This window comes from Blennius ocellaris (genome assembly GCF_963422515.1).
Source record: "Blennius ocellaris genome assembly, chromosome: 16".
NCBI lineage: Eukaryota > Metazoa > Chordata > Actinopteri > Blenniiformes > Blenniidae > Blennius > Blennius ocellaris.
This window is the reverse complement of record NC_137665.1, coordinates 6606415-6623613: the sequence shown is the minus strand read 5'-3', so window position 1 is coordinate 6623613 and position 17199 is coordinate 6606415. Positions and strand designations below refer to the sequence as shown.

The window sequence follows — 17199 nt, the reverse complement described above, 5'->3', positions numbered from 1 at the left end:
GAACATTCACGAGCCAGAGGATCCACATTTTTGAGTTGCACTGTTCTCACCTGAAGAGGAGAGGACACGGCTGCTATTGAGCAGTAATTCACCCAAATCTTTTCAGCAGTCGAATGAGAATTTTCAATTAGTCTCTTCAGTCTGGGAGATAATAACGGGCTGTTCAGTCGACTTCTGCTGGCTGACTTGAGTCAGAGAGGCGGAAAACGCAAATGGCGAAACATTCCCTCGACTTCCTCGAAGTTGACAGAACAAAGTCACCAAGGAATGACAACAGTCTACATAACATGGGACTTACAAAACATAAAGCTAACTATACATCCGGGGGGGGAAAAGTTAAGTCTCGAGCCATTGAAGGGCCAATCAAGCACAAACTCATATAAAATAGATTATTATATATTGGAAATCCAATATTTTAGATTGCAGTGGCCACATAGTCTATAAAGCAACACTACCGACCACATCAGCTAATACAACGATGGGCCATAACATTACGACCACCTGCCTAATAATATGTAGGTTTGTCTTTTGGTTGACAAACCAACCCCATGGACTCCCAATAGAGCTGTGATTTTGTGTGGTGGTATCTCGCACCGAGATGTTAGCAGCAGGCCCCGAAATTCCTCCGAGTTGGAAGGTGGGGCCACAAGACCACATGCATCAAGGAACCTTAGCCACCCATGAACCTGTCCCTGGAAATCTTTCGATAGCTACTGACCAATGCAGCGCTTCGATGTTTGAAACGCTCGAACACAGAAGTCTCGCCATCACAAATTGGTCCTCGTCAAACTCGCCTAAATTTTGATGCTTGTTCCATTTTTTTCCCCAGCTTTTACCACAACATAGTGACTACATGTTCACCCACTGGAGGATGAGATAAATCATGCAGTAAACCTGATATGTCTCATCCACTGGCAGGTGCCACGATAACGAGGTTATGTTTGATCGGTGTATGAATGTACGTGGCTGTAAATCTTTGCAAGGACAACATTTTGATTAGACTGCTGTCTCGGGGCACCGGTAGAATCAATGTTTGCTTATCTGTTAGTATTTTGGGGCCTGTATTCTCAAAGACCAGGAACACCATCATTCATCACTGTGTGTTTGGAGCATGAATGAAGGGCTTTTTTTTTTTCTTTACAGAATGGGCAAAGCTTGTCAGCAATGAAGATTTGTAATGCCGGGACAAGGACAGAACACACAAAAGAGTTGTATTTAAAATTCTTTCTGATTGGTAGATCAGATGGTCTCGTTTACAGCAACTAGAAATAGGGTGGTCAGATTGATGGGACAGGTTTATATGCATCAGAAGTACCATCTGACTCAGTCACTGGATCAATCCCATAATGCTTTGCACAGTGACATTTGACCATTTGTGACATACACATCCAGAAGCCTGCCATTATTGAAGATAGATTTGTTAGCTTGAGATTGTGTTCATCATGGACTTGGTTGAACAACTATTTCCAATTTACATCTATTAATCCTTTAAACTATTTAAAAGCTTTTAATCTCTTTAACCTTTCAGGTATTGAATGCAATATCACAAGTTAAACTGTTATCTTGGGATATTTTGACCATTCTTGTGTAGAAATGTACACGTGATAAAATACATAGAGAAGCACCATACTGACCAAAGTCACGTTTTCCTGTTTGCCAGTTTAAAAATAAATTTCTCATAGTATTTCGATTAATGATTCTACAGTCATCAATGTACATTTATTAGCGAAAGGATAAAGAAAGAATGCAGATGCTTCAAAGTATGGTCACTTGTCTTTATCTAAAAAAAAGTATCATGTGATGGCATTACGTAACAGACATGCACACACAGCTCTGACAGCAAGAAGGAATCCAAAGTGCCGTTTACATGGACCCCAATTGGACAAACAGAGGCATCAGCACCAAAACATACAAGCAAAAATTCCCACCGCCTGGAAAAAAAAACCCATATCAATACTGTTTAATATTAAGATAAAAACATACTGGAGTATAAAGTGAAGTACTTGCATCAAAGATACCCAACACGCCCCTATAAGCAAGTCAAATCACCGCAACTGTTTGCTTTTCCAATCTTCTGTCTCAAAAATGGGGTTTGCTGCATTATACAAGTCACACATTTTCTCATTTGTTATTATGTGGGGCATGAATGCAACTCCAACAGTTGCCATTGTACACCACAGAACATGTTGATCTTTTATGTGACCTTTACTAAAACCTTGTTACAGTCACTCGGTTGATGCATAAATGTTAGACCCTGTTCATGGAGAACAGAATAAAAATATATAAATTCATACATGATTTAAGCACAGCTTTACATTTTCTATTGGAGCTCTAAAAGGACAGAAATGAGTATATAAAACTTACTTTATCACACTGATACATTTAGTAGCAGAAAAATAAGAAAATTGAGATCCTTGAACTACGGAAATGCAGCGTGCTTGGGTTTTTTTTAAATCACATTTGAGTGGCGGCACATTTGTAGAACTTTTAATATGGTGTTTTATGAGAAAAACTGTGATGACTTCAAGATGTACAAAATTAGTGCCACACAGTCCATGTCAAATCTGGAGGCTGCAGTTATTTGCTGAAAACCACAACCATTAAAAGAAACAGCCCAAAATATATTTAGGGCAGGGGTGCTGAATTAAAAAAAAAAAAAAAAATGTATTGCCTTTTGGCAGTTGGACGCAGAGGTCTGAATGAATAAAGCGGGTCTTGCATCCTGTGTTGGGTCGCAGGGTTAACAGAAAGGGAGAAAAATGACGTCTGGTTTGCAGCTAGCAACACCAACCCATCTCATGTTCATCAGTTCCACCTCAGATGAGACATTAGGTAGCAGATCCAGTGTCGTCTGCCATCATGTCGCCGGGCTATTGAAAGGCACCTTTTCGCTGATCTGATCACAATGCGCAGCCATGCTAACACGTCCGAAGAATGCACACCCAGGGGTTAGTAGTCAGACGTGCAGGCGGGGCCGAGGACATCCCGCGAGGTGAAGCGTCATGCTGCCTCTGGCCTGCGGCAGACACGCCCACTCAGCCATGCAAGTGAAGAACCAGTCTGACACTGGGTTGTGGCCACAGGCACAAACGCATTACAGGCACACGAGACTGGAGTGCCATAAAAACTGTCACACATTAACATTTACCTCAAAGACTGCTAATCTGTGCCTGTGAGCGTCGGTTCTCTGTGCAGCAGGTTCAATGTGTTTTAAAGCAGTTGTCGTTGGAATGTGCCACACTACTACTAATAAATGATTTATCCATTGCACAGACATTGCTGTGATAATTGCCACCATGTGAAGTCTTGGCACAAGTGCTTTTTGAAATGAATTAAGAGCACCTAATGTCGAATGTTCAACACAACTGTGATGTAATGATATCAAGCATTGGAATTTATGTTTATACCACCCATGGAACTTGAATTCATTTTACTGCTCACTTTATTTTTTCACAAGCCAGACATTGTTTACATAACAACCAAATGGAAAGAGCATAATTGTGCTTTTTTTTTTGTTTCTTAAAATATTATGCAAAATTAATTTTGCAATGGTTTTCTAACAGTGATATGTGTCCCCACAGCCTGTGTATGAGGACCCAGAAGTGAAGAAAGTCTGGTATCTTCCTCACTTGCTTGCTTCACTTTTTAGCGAATGTGTGCTCATGCAGGTGATTCAGAGCTTTTCCCTTCGTGACATCAAATGGGGAAATAACCACTCCCTCTGGAGGTGAATACTCCCTTTGACCCCCTCCCACAGGCAACGTCAGCTGTTTGGTAGTAACTATAACAAAACATTGACCAAAAATAAATAACCTATTCAGGCACACGACAGTTTTAACCCACCACTCTGAAATGTCCTGCTGCAGCCGCAGAGTCTGAGCTTCTTTGGGAGTCTGTCCTTCTGGATCCGAGGATGGTTCAAATTGATATGGTTGAACGACAACGATTCTACGAGCCATAGCGATAAATCAACCAGAAACATTAGCATATGGTACTGCAAGCGGAAGCCGCATCTTCTCCAGGGTTGCCAGATCTGACTCGCTGTTTCCAGCCCAAACACACAAACCCAGCCTCAATCGCAACCTCTGTATGAACTCATGTTAAAAGTGTAAAACTATCATATGCTTAAAAAAAAAAAAAAAAGACCAAGAACAAAGGTAACACGAACAGGCTCCCCACAAACAGCGCAATCAGACAAGTTCAATAGGAGCCCGATTGGTCGGAAAACCATCTAATCTGGCAACACAAATCAGGTCATGCCTATTTGGCAGATCATACGACGGCTGAAACTTTGAATCGACACATACCTCCTATACAGGTCTATAGAAAACCATCATTAAAAGTTGTGCTCGATCTTAATCTTCTTCCTTTCACTACCATGATAATTCAGCCCCTTGCACATTAACATCAGAATTAATATACACACACGCTGAAAAGTAGCATCTGAATTTACCGGATGAGTCCAAATATATGACAACGCTGGTTATAAGAAAACCCCATCCCTGTAACAAGACTGGTATTTGGGAAAAAACTAAATCCAGCCTCTATTTTATTCTTATATTCAGATCAATATGGTATTTTAAAAAAAAAAAAATTTTTTTACAAACACTGCCTGCTGGATGTGACGTCATGTCCTTTTCTGCACAGAGAGAGCAAATCATGGGCATAGACCACTCACACTGGAGTCTGATGGCAGTGTGAACAACCATGCAAAAAAGCATAAGGACCATGGAGCGTAAATCAGAGCGCCAGAGGAGAGCCAATCTGGAGAGACTTTTAGTCAATGCTTGCTGCATGCATGTCAGCTGAGAAAGAAACTGATTTCTGGCAGCGGTGGGGGAGGAGGCCCAGTGCCAGCCTGCTTTATTGCCTAGTGAAAGTTCCTGTCACCCCCTCCTAGAAGATCACCTGTAGTGGCTGGAGATGGAGGACTTTCAGCGAGATCAATTCCGGGACTTACTTCAGCAGCTCATGCGACCGTGACAGTTTTATGAGTTTAGAAATGGAAAAAGATTGGAGGACTGTTAAGATTTGGAAAGTTGAAGTGTTTTCAGCCCTGACAATTTATCTTTTATTAACATTAAATTGTTTTTCATAAAGGTCTATACCATAGTGTAGTAGTGAGCAGTCTTTAACGTCATAACGAAAACACTTCAAGTTACGAGTCGAGGTTTGGTTTTGAGTACTTTTTGGGTTTCGGCTGCATGTTCTCCCTGTGTATGTGTGGGTTTTCTCTGGGTACTCTTGAAGGCTGATTGGTGACTCTAAATTGTCAGAAGAGTGTGTGATCTGTCTCTGTTTTCCCTGTGATGTATTCTGCCTGCCCCCACAGTCGGCTGGGTTTGGCTTAAGCACCCTGTGAATCCAACTTGCAATATCGAAAATGGAAGAACAGATGCTCACACAAAAATCCTAAATCAACTTTCCAAGCATCTATATTCTTCTCTTGTACAAGAGTTGGCCAGATTAAATTATTTCTTTCATGAACAATTGGTTCCTGCAATACGAGATTGAAATGGTGTTTAAGTTCCAGCTGCAAAAATTTAGATGAACTTTGGTTGTGTAAGTAATAATTACCGTTTCTAACAAGATGGTTGGAGAACCAAACCTCTAGATGCCTGTCAAACTTTGGATGTCATCTTTAATTGAACTCTCCATTTGGGTTCAGTTATACAACACTTTTAATTTAACAGTTTGATTATCTAAAATGCACCACTTGGAAACTGATGAAATATTAACAATCACCTTTAAGCACAACAGTAGTTCTTTTAAAATGCCGTCTATAGTTTCATGATGGACAAGAGCTTGTTATGCGGCTAAAATCTTTTCCAGATATGCTTGTAACATTCTCACGATGTTGCTTGAAAGGTTTAAAAACAAGACACAATACCGACAACAGTAAATTGTATAGAAAATATTGAAAGGTGAGTAATAAACCAGTTGTAGTGAATGACATTGGGAGTGTGTACGAAAGACACTTACAACTTTATTCTTTTTTGACAGCACAAAGTCCTCTAAATAACAGAAAAGCTGTATAGCAGGTTGGACTCATGAGGATGTAGACCCTTGGGCTGCCTTCGAGGAGAGATCCTCAAGGGGGGGGAAGTTAGATGCTTCCCCATTCAGTGTTGTGGCTGACTTAATTCAATCATATGGCTGGATGGAGCAGGGCTGAGCCTTCATGGGCAGGCTGACTATCATCCAATCACACAACAAAGGTTAAAGTTATTCTGCCGAGCCCAAGTGTCAACTTGAAAGACGCCAATTTCAACAACTCAACAGATCCACGAACAGCAATTTTATCTGGGCAGGGAGGCTGGAGGGGGGGGGGGGGGAGCCTCTCTTAATGGATGAGGAAGCCGTTTTTTCTCGTGCCTGGGAAACGAGACGCATCCAGATGAAACGTCCACTTTTTTTTATCCACATCCATCTCTGGTGAGTTTTCCACGATTCTAACTTTCAAAAAGAGTCAATCTCCCAACCATGCAACGCTGTAAAGTTGGAGTAAACTGCCTGTTGAACAGTGAACATCCTCCCGATGGAGATGCTGCGAGTCTGCTCATGTTCTGACATCAAATGCCTGCTTATAGGATCGAAACGTTTCAGATCGGAGACGGTCAGGCAGTTTTACTGTCACATTCGCACATTCCGCTGAAGTGACCGGCGAGACGCGTTGAGTGTCGCTTAAAAAAAAAAAAGGGAAGAAGCAAAACCAAGCCGAGTGCATGTTTATTTAACATCAACTTCATTGTAAGTTATTATGTTGAGTGTAAAAGCAGTGTCCGGTCCTTACCTGGGCCATCGGATCCCGAGAGGGGTGAATTGAGCTTGGGTCGCTTTGCGGTGGGGGGTCCGACATCCAGCAGATTGTCAGCCATCCTGCTCGAGTGTTATGAATGGGTGGCAATATAGAGTGAAATATATATATATAAAAAAACAAAAATACGCAGGATCGGTCGAAATCGTTGCCCACTGGCTTGTAATTATCGGTGACTTGTAGTAATGTTGCGTGTTGAGGGGTAATTTAACAGGTTTTTTTTTTCTTCTCTTTTCTCGGCTGGCAGACAGACGAAAACGCTGCCCGGAGAAAAGGGATTCAAAAGAGAGGCAACAGCGCCACGCTCCGCCGCCGAAGATCACCCCATGATAATCCAACACCCAACACCCACATAATTATCCTCAATAATCACGTCCAAAAATTATTTTGCTTCGAGAAAAATAAATAAAAATCATTCATAAAATATTACAAACCGCGTAAGCGATTCCCTTTCTCCGCAGATCGTCGGTTTCACGTCTGTGCAGAATCATTTTTTTCGCCGACGAAACGAGCGGCCATAAAATCGGTTCTTGGCCCAAATAAAAAGATCAAAAATCAAAAAATATTTTCTATGAGGCGGATTATTTTTCCCGTCGCTGTCTGCCGGTAAATCCAACGTCTCTGGACGGAGATACGGCGAGAAGCGGCGCTCGCTAAAAGGGAAATCAAATATACAGTGGGCTCTCTAGACGACAATAACCCGTTTAACCCTCACATGTTCGGATTAATCCTCATCGGAACATCTAAGGCTTCGATTCAGTGGAAGAAAAAGGCCTTTGAACGCCGTCCGGGGAGCTCCGAGAGGTTTTTAAAATTAATGCTCCCCCCGAAATCCCGATTCTGAGCCGCGTCAAGATGGCGGCTGTTGATTCCTCCGATACAAAAAAGTTTTTTTTTTTTTTTCTTCCCAGCTAGACTGGGGGGAAGGGGGGGAGGGGGGGGGGGGGTGCGTCGCGCTGTGACGCCCTGACGTAACCTGTGCCCCACCGTGCGTCATGTGGACGTACGTCAAGTTGCCTCGAGAGGTGGACACAAAATAAAATACTTTTTTTTAAATGTTAAAAAGTGCTTTCAAATTTTAGCTTCAGTCACATTTCATTTAAATCGGAAGGTGAAAATCTTCTTTAGAATGATATGCACATTAAAAAGCACCCACAGGCACAGCGACAACATACCCTTTTTTTTTTTTTTTTTTTTTATGAACCCACGTGAAGCGCGAAAATTTCATGTTTTTAATTTTTACACACCAACATTTTAGGCAAAATGTTCTACATATGACTTTATAAATGTATTAGTTATGTCATTAAAATGGAATAAATATCTTAAAGAGATGCTTTTGAAGACTTAATACAATGCAAGTCGTGACTAAAATACTAAGATAATACTCATTATTATTATTATTATTACTTAACCATATGGTACAAAAATTTTATTGAATCCTTAATAATAGATATATATGTATTTGTATCACAAAGTTCATGAATGTGAGGTGAAACCTCAAAAATGTAATTCACAACCTGGATGACTGAGAATTTTACAGTTATATGTGCAGTATGCATTTTCTTTTATTTGTGCATTATTAACATGTTTGAACATAATACATTTGTCTATGCGCTGTCCGTTACTTGCACCGGTTGTTGGGAAATTACATTGTTTTATTGTTTCTAAAAAGTAGAAAGATATATACTTATATACAAGCAGATGAAATGAAACAAATTAGAGTTTTAGGAATATCCCAATACACATTTAGTACAGTGATACTTGTACAATAATTTATGATTAAATAATCTTGAAAAACGAAGAAGGCTATTGTAAATGTCATATTATAAGGATAATTATTACTTATACATGTCTGAATAAAACCGGCTTATTATTAAAAACACATAAACAAGTTGATACCCACTGTCGAGGTAATATTTGAGTGGATTTTAAAAAGTCATCATTGCATTGTTTGCAATGTACGTACTTGTAGATAGCACAGTTATTATAATTGATATGAATCTATGGTCACAAAGCCCTTTAAAAAAAAACATTACACTGTCTCTAGCTCTTGCTTAAAGGTCATAGCAAAATAAAAACAAAATACTGAAGTCAGATAAAAGCACCTCAAAGCTGTTTGCAATACACAAGTGATCATACTTTTGTGTTTAGATCCATCAAAAGTTAATGGGCTGATATAAAAGGCTATAAATTCAACTGGACAACATTTCCCAGCAACTGACTTTATTCAATATTAAGTTTCACTTGACCTATTAGCGTGCTATATACAAAAAACATATCCAAATAAAGCAACAGTTCATTAAAACCTGGTGGCACAGTAGCAGTCTAGCCCAATACTACCTACCAGCAGATGTCTTGTAAGCATTTTATTAGGCTAGTTTTAACATCAAAGGAAAATGTCTTCACTTTTGATTGGAGCCTTATCAGACTTTTTGCCATAATAAAAAGTAGACTAAAAAGTCCAAATCACATTCCCTCTAAGATTAGCGCATCTCCCAGAATATACACAATCACACAGTTTTACAAACACTCATACATTGTTTTTACACACATGCAGAACGTACAAGTATTATTTAAATGTTGTTAAAATTACCATTTTTTTAAGCTGATTCAATAGTCTAGAACATGCGCTTATATAAATAATAGAAAATGCTCAGATACTATACAATATAAAGGCATAATGTACATAAAAAGTGAGTGCCTTGTGCAATTTTGTTTTAACAGTGAGTATAAATGACTTTTGCATGTGCACAACAAACCTGCAAACAAAGAGGTTACCAGAACTGACGGTCACAATCCAAGAGATGGCAATGACATTCTTTGGCATCGACATTTTCCCTATGTGCCACTCTGAGGATTCAGAATGTCACTTCATCTCAATAAATCAAACAAAATCATCAGATATGTTCACAGATCTGTAACTTAACACACTTAAGTCGTCATTTCGGTTTGTCTTCAAAATGTTCAGAGTTCGTAAGAAAAAATAGCAGATTGTTCAAAACACCTTATCAAAATTTACAGAACAAAAAGAAAAAGTAGCTTGTATACTTTATCCAACACTTATTATCACAACTTTTGAGCACTTAACCTTTAATAATAACAATTAACAATTATTCCCTTTATTGTTTGCAAAAAAAAACATTAATTGTAGGCTGGTACAAGGGTTGTGTGCTCATAAGCAAATACAAGAAAAATATCCATTCAAACCACTGCTATTAGACTGAAAAGCCAGATCTCCTCTGTTTGGATGACAGTGAAATGAAAAAGAAGTGTCAAAAAAGAGAAACATTAACTGAAACCCCTTTGTTTTCCTCATCAGTTGTAATGACTTGGTGTGACCACCCCTGTTAAAGATAATAAACATGTATGATGCTTACTTCGAATTGGAAACATCAAGAAAAGGCACTACTCAAATGTCATCATCTTCGACAACTTCATCAGAATTATACATTTTGAGAAGCATTAATTGTCTTGATTTCAAGCAAAAGAAAGAAAAATGTACGAGTTCAAAGTTAAAGGCACATGATACCCGAACTCCACAGATGGAAAACAAAGAATGTACATAAATAGGTTATTCAATAATTTCAAAATGATTTTTTGGGGGGAATATTCATAATTTCCCCCTCATTATGTGAATGTCAATAACATGGCATTCAAGCAGATTTTAATGTGGGTTTTTTGTTGTTGTTTTTTGCCTCTGAGCACACAGTCCTCTTAGCAAGAAACACAAAAAGACAAAAGTGTCACAGTGAGACAGACAAGTAATAATCTGATGTTAGAACATAGAATTAAGTCTTGGAATAAAAAGCAGAAAAACATATAGGGATATAAAATACATTTGGTGCACTGTCTTTGCATCCACAGTGCTGTTATATTAAGTTACATGCTGATGAAAGCATAAAGCAGCAAAATCATCCAGCTGTTTGCATCCCGTCTCCTTTCAGCACAAATAAACACATTAAGATGGTGTTAGAGAAGTTCCCTTTTGATTATCAATGTCTTTAAAGCACTATCAACTAATACACAGTGTAATCCACAGCAAACCGAGGCAGTGGTTTTCTCTAATCCATCTGAAGTCAGAGCTCCAGACTCCCTACTGTAACGCCTTGTAGGATTCATCAACAATAACACAGCATTGAGTTCTCGCACCAGTCTGGATCATGGGTCGGGGCACAAATATTAGTAGCAGATATCCTATAATGGTGCAAGCATGCTGATTAAATGTAGATAGGAGCCATCATGCCTCAGTGCTGAGGCAATACATAGATCTTAGAGAGGACGATAGAAAAGCTGCCACATCAGCAAACAAGTTTTTATTTTTATTTTTTTAACTCCCTGCAACGCTGTTGTTTAAGTTTTTGTAATCCTAAAGTTTCATCAAGTTATTTGAGTAACTCACACTAAAGGCAAGATCACCTCCACATACATACAAACACAGACAGCCAGACATTACAGGCATGCAAATACACTCATACCGCTCAGCCTCGTCTGTCCTTAGCCTGTATTGCCTGTACTGATTAGTCCCTGCTGTACATTTCTGGATGGGTTCTCTGGTTTATAAGAACAACATGGGCACAGGCTATGCAACATTGTAGTGCAGATTTTACTAATGGAAATATCTGGTAACATCTTGTTTTCTTTCCCTTTGCTTTACTTTACTTGAGACGCCTCTTACTGTCGCTCCCATACTCGATAAAAGGCAAAGCTATCTCAGCAAAACATAGATTAAAAAGTAAACCTGTAACAAAAGCAAAGCTTCTTTTTTCCCCCAAAAAAAGTTTTTGTAATTTACAAAATTACAGTTTTCCCTTTATGTTTTCCCTACACATTGTTCTACTCTAAAGGCACTTAAAAGACATGAAGAAATAATTAAGATTGAAGGTGTAAAGATAATCAAGTAAGTAAATAACAGAAAATGGGAGCTGTAGCAGGCATGAAAATGTTCATTCAACTCATCTTCCCATTTTCTGTGTTCCTGCCCGAGAACCCCCTGATGGTCCACCCGGTACCCTCGAGAACATATGCGGATCATATTTACACTTGCGTTCTAGCAGACGAGAGGAGGCTGGCGGGTCTATCCACATACTCTGCCTCTACCTCCAGGAGGGCCAAATGTAGAGATGTACAACCAATCTGCACGTTCGCCTGGCAGGACCAAGAGCTTAAAGGGTACAAGGTTATAAATAAAAGTGCCATTGTTGTGAATTTTTAAAGTCTCGTTAATTCTCCGACAGTGATGCTACCATCATGGTCATTGTCCTTTTTGTTGTCTTGCTGGGAGTTGGTTGAATTGTGAGATGTAGCTTGTTGGACTGATGGCGAGATGAGGAGCTGCTTATTATTCGGAGGAGGCCGTTCAAGACACATTGCAGGTATGGACGTGAGGCCGCTGTGAGAAACGGACCGCTTGGCGAGAGAGGTTTTCACCACAGGACGTCTGTCCGCGGCGTCTTTCACGTGGCTAAGTCCTGTTGCAGCAGAGGAACCAGTGCTGGCGCTGGGCACTATTGTGCTGTTACTGTTCGTAGCGCTGGATGCGGGCACCATGCTGGCGATCTCATCAGTGGGGGAGCGCCCAATGCTGCCATCCACCTGTGCTCGGATCTCAGGCGAGACAGAGAGCTGGTACTGAGGCACGGGGCCACTGTCACTGCTTTTCGGGTAAAGGAAGGTCTTCATCTGCCCTTTGCCTTTTACGTTCACCGTGCCGCGATAATCGAAATCATAATCCATGCCACTGAGCACACAGTAGCTCTCCTCGCTGACCTGTACGCGACACTCCACGCCCGTCGTATCCATGCGACTCGCGATGTTGACCGTGTCGCCCCAGATGTCGTAGAGGAGCTTCGTGGTGCCAATCACGCCCGCCGTCAGGGGCCCGTGATTGAAGCCGATGCGAAGCTTAAAGCCAAAGCCCAGCATGTTCTTGTTGAAGTCATCCACCACGCGCATCATTTCCAGTGCAAATTCAAAGAGGGCGCGGAGGTGGGCGTGAGGATGCGCTGCGTCTGCACACTGCTGAGCGTTGAGTCCTGCCGCCGCCATGTAGGTAGCTCCGATGGTCTTGATCTTTTCAATATTACCGAAGAGGGGCTTCCGCAAGAGCTCGTCGAAGTCACCGATTAGCTCATTGAGGACACGGTAGCACTCCTTGCCTCCCTCGTAGCTCTCCTCATAAAACTCACTGAAGTTAACAATGCTGGCAAATATCACACCCACGTTGTCGTGATTTTTTGAGTAGCTCTGGGTGACCTTAAGTTGCTCAGCGACGTGGATGGGAATGATGTTGCGAAGGAGCCAGTCGGCCTGGTCCCTCATGTTCTGAATCTTGATGCGGTGTTGATCAGCTTCCACATTGCCATGGTAATGAAGGCGATAACTGACCTCAAACTCACGATTAAGGAACCAGACCAATAGAAGGAGGAGAAAAAAGGCCACGCAGGCTTCAGGGCCGAGCAGGTCCTGTGGGCGTGGCTGCGGTTCAGACTCCACAAAGTCGTCAGACGGGGCGATGGAGCTGTTGCTTGTGTTCCTTTGGCCATCAGACCTGTTTCAGAAAGGAGACAAACACCATGAAGTGGGAGAAAATATTCGAAGAAAGGAGACAAACGTAGGCCTCACGCAAACATTTTTCTTGCCAAAATAAACAGAGCTTCCATCGCTCCAAGGCAGTAACTCATTTGAGCTGCAGGAAGATTTAAAAAAAAAAAAAAAAAACTGCAAGCACCTTACAAAAATCTATTAGTCCATATTGCACAAGCGAATGTACTTAAAATAAGCACAGATGTACTTGACTTTTACTGAGCTCTTTAGCTGCATTGTTGGTACACTCATCTTCCCATTCATGATATGTTTCCATCCATGTATCTAAAATCCATTTTGACATTATCCAGACTATGATTGAGGGATTGCAGTTGTACCTTGTCATGGTTACACAGGGTGAACAAGGTACATCTTTTTCCATTACTGCTTCAAAACATGTCACATGTATGTGCAATTTCAAAGGCCCATTAAACCCAATGTTGTGAATTTGTGGGCATTGCGTCAAGCATAAGTAACTGGGCGAAACATTAAATACAGAAAGGATCTGTTGGCCATCACGTTCAAATCATTCTCGCCATTGAGTGACAGAATTAACCACTGAAACCGTCGTGCCACCGTGGTAAACATTTTATCAAAATATCGCATTTATTTTTTGGCAAGGATTTTAACTATCATACTTACCAGAAGAGCAAACTCTGAGCAACACTGCAAGAGATAAAACATAAATGACACCTGTTTATATTTCAAATAAAGATATTTATCACAGTCTGCAACAAAACAAAAATATACTTCTGCTGCTATTTAAAATTTTGGTAAGACATCTTTACCCGGCACGAAAAACACTGTGAAAAAAAAAAAAAATTCTGGTGCACCCGCTTCAGTTTCTCCCTACCAACAGTTTATGTCGAGTAAACAGAAAAATCCTACCTGCAGGGGGAGTTAAAGAGCAAGGTAAGCAGTCCTATCCCCACCAATGTTGCAAGACTGGAGCGCATCCAGTAGCTGAGCTGGCAGAAGTTACAATACTGAATGATAGAGATGATGACGGCGCAGCAGATGAACATGGTAAACTGGGGAAAGATGCAGAGAGGAAAGCAAAATGAGAAAAATCTATTACGTATAATTATGTACGTGGCCAATCAGGTACTTGGACAAACAGAATGTCCCCCAACACCAATGGAGACAATGGCAAATGATTAATAATGTTATGATGTATTTCTAAAAATAAAGAACAAAGGAAACTGATGATCACCTGAATGGAGAGTTGTTTGCCACAGGTGACATGGCAGAAGACTGCTACAACAGGGAGGGAGACCAGAAAGGCTCCAATGATGTGACGCACGATCCAGCCTGAGATACCTGTCATCAGTAGTCGTGTGCAGCTCAGAGCGCTGTCCAGATAGAAAGCCATGCTGGAGAAGAAGAAGAGTACAGCATAAATGATAGAGATGACTGCGGTGTATTAGAATGACACAAACTGGAGCATTTAGTTTGACCTCAACCTGATCAGTTCTTGGTAATATTAAAATCAAATGATTGGATTCTCAAAGCATCTGCCTCAAATGATCAGAGCTTTGAATGCCCAATACAATATATCCGACTCAAACATTACTCAGTATTTACTTATACGCTGATGAATTGTTGGTTGTTTTCATTTGATGCTCTTATCTATAATACATGGAATACATGGATTAGCCGAGTATTCATAAGTAACAATGCCCACATTTTCTCCTCTCTTTCCCTCTCAATTCTCTTCTCCCCACCCAATATATTGTAATTATATTCAGATGCGAGTACACTTCCCACTCAATATTTCCATTGGAAAGCAGAAGGCACTTTGCTATCAGCAATATTCCCATGCAATTATCATGTAAACTAACCATGCTGATGACAAATCTGAACTATTACAAGCAAGAGCTTGCAACAGTCACTAGTTGACATTATGAAAACATAAACCCTTTCCCTTCCTCCAGCAAAGGAATCATACGTCTAAAACTCATAGGGAACACTGATGAAGCCAACACTTCATGTTCTTCATGCACTTCTCTCAATGTCCACACAGAGGGGTTTTCAGACAGTTTCACTGGCATGGAGCTGAAACGTGATTGGGATTCCACCTTTGCACTATCTCACCGTGTGGCGAACAGCAGAGCCACAGCCTCGAACAGGGCAGCTACAGCTGTCAGAATGAGTGCCGGTGAGGACAGGCTCTGCTGAGTAACAAGCGGCTGAAGAAAACATGCCAAGGAGAGAGCCAGAAAGACTGAACAGCAAAGCAGCATGTCCAGGAAAGAGCTGAAAGTCGGACTGGCAAATGTCTGCACCGCTGCTTGGGTCTCCACCTGCGAGAGAAAACAAGCAAGTAGGAGTCAGAAAATACAATGTAATATAACAGATGAGGCCAACAATGATTCGATTATGCATTATCCATTCATTCGTCTTCTACACAGTTTTTTGGGGGGATTTTAGGGATGATTCCGATGTGTGGTAAATTGAGAGTCACCAAGTAAACTGCACTAACACTGTTTCACTTTAAATGTGATTAAGGATGAATGAAAAGCTTTTCAAATATTTAACCATGAGGGATCTATAAAACTAATTTGAATTCTTTATTTTGGCAATTAATCATATTGTTGCAATTAGAATGAATCTCAGCTATGATCACTTAACACCAGCAGCCGACTTTTGAAGGTGCACTTTTGAAATCACACCAGCAGAGGACCTCACAGCCCAACGTAAACTCTCTCTTGAGGTCCTGCAGTGATTTCTCTTTGCCGCAGTCTTGACTAGTCTAGCCATATTGCAGCGCAAACAGGTTTTCCAGACAAGACTCAGACACGCAAACAATGCAAATGAAAACTTTAGAAACCTAATATTCACATGATAGTATATGGTGACATGAGACGTATCAGGGAATGCATCATGAAAAGACAGGAGTTGTAAAACCTTGACTAATAGGGGATACCACTCTGATCTAAGGTACCTTTACATCAAGATAATAAAGTAAAGACACCCTCATACGACAAATGGTGTAAGGATCTCACGGCACATGTTGCACACTCACCTCCTCCTGGTAGTTTATCCGGTAAGCAGACTCCAGGCTCCTCTCCAGGAAGGTGAGGCTCAGTTTGTTTATGGGCGGCTTGTAGAAATAGTCCTTCATCAGACTGTCACGGACAAAGGAAATGCCAGACGTCAGACACAATGACTACACTTGAAACATTGCAAATACATGAAGTTTAGATTGAATTTCACCCCTGAAACTGAAAATCACCACTTTGAAAATAGTAATGAGCAGGTTCATTGGATCATCATCAATTTTAATTACCTGTCCTCTTTGATAACATCAACAAAGTGAGCATCACTCCTCTCCCTGAAGTTCTTTGACCGAAGAGGGATTAGCACTGAGTGGTCCATGCCCATGGCTCCGCCGCTCCAGGTCTTCTTCTCTTTCTCTTGCAGCATCTCACACAGCGAAGTCTGGCTGTTGTTCAAGGCCTCGAGTCGAGGACTGAGCAGGCCATTCAGAGCCTTGGTGCTGCGCCCTCCAGACACTGCTGGAGAACACTTGAGATTGGAGCACTCCTGGGGAGGACAGCGGAGAGAGAGGTCCTTCATTTCTAAAAAGGGACGCGTGGTAAAAAGAACTATTTATTCTTTTAAATAGGTGAACAATGGTATATAATGGCAAAGATAGGGTGAGTACAATTCAAAGCCGAGGCAATTTAAATGAAAGTGACACGTTTTAACTAGGACTCGTGGAGTTCCATTTTCTTGAACTATTTTTAAGACGCTCATTTTACTTCTGGGCTTAAATAATTGCAACCAGAGATCGAGCA

The 17199-nt window shown here is 40.9% G+C and overlaps 2 protein-coding genes across 4 annotated transcripts in view; both read right to left on the bottom strand.

Moving 5' to 3' along the window:
* The window catches only part of crebbpb (CREB binding lysine acetyltransferase b), a 31586-nt gene extending 23919 nt beyond the window's left edge, over positions 1 to 7667 (bottom strand). For all 3 annotated transcript variants that reach the window (XM_080511187.1, XM_080511188.1, XM_080511189.1), the window contains exon 1: positions 6794 to 7667. In XM_080511187.1, the coding sequence (XP_080367313.1) occupies positions 6794 to 6878 (85 nt within the window). In that variant the 5' untranslated portion in view covers positions 6879 to 7667. The remainder of the gene's footprint in view (positions 1 to 6793) is intronic.
* Positions 7668 to 12025: 4358 nt separating this feature from the next.
* The window catches only part of LOC308141124 (adenylate cyclase 9), a gene marked incomplete at both ends in the record, with an annotated part of 30869 nt that continues 25695 nt past the window's right edge, over positions 12026 to 17199 (bottom strand). Inside the window, 6 exons of the mRNA XM_080511147.1 lie at positions 12026 to 13364; positions 14288 to 14430; positions 14613 to 14772; positions 15494 to 15702; positions 16425 to 16527; positions 16689 to 16980. Coding sequence (XP_080367273.1) covers positions 12026 to 13364; positions 14288 to 14430; positions 14613 to 14772; positions 15494 to 15702; positions 16425 to 16527; positions 16689 to 16980 — 2246 coding nt within the window. The remainder of the gene's footprint in view (positions 13365 to 14287; positions 14431 to 14612; positions 14773 to 15493; positions 15703 to 16424; positions 16528 to 16688; positions 16981 to 17199) is intronic.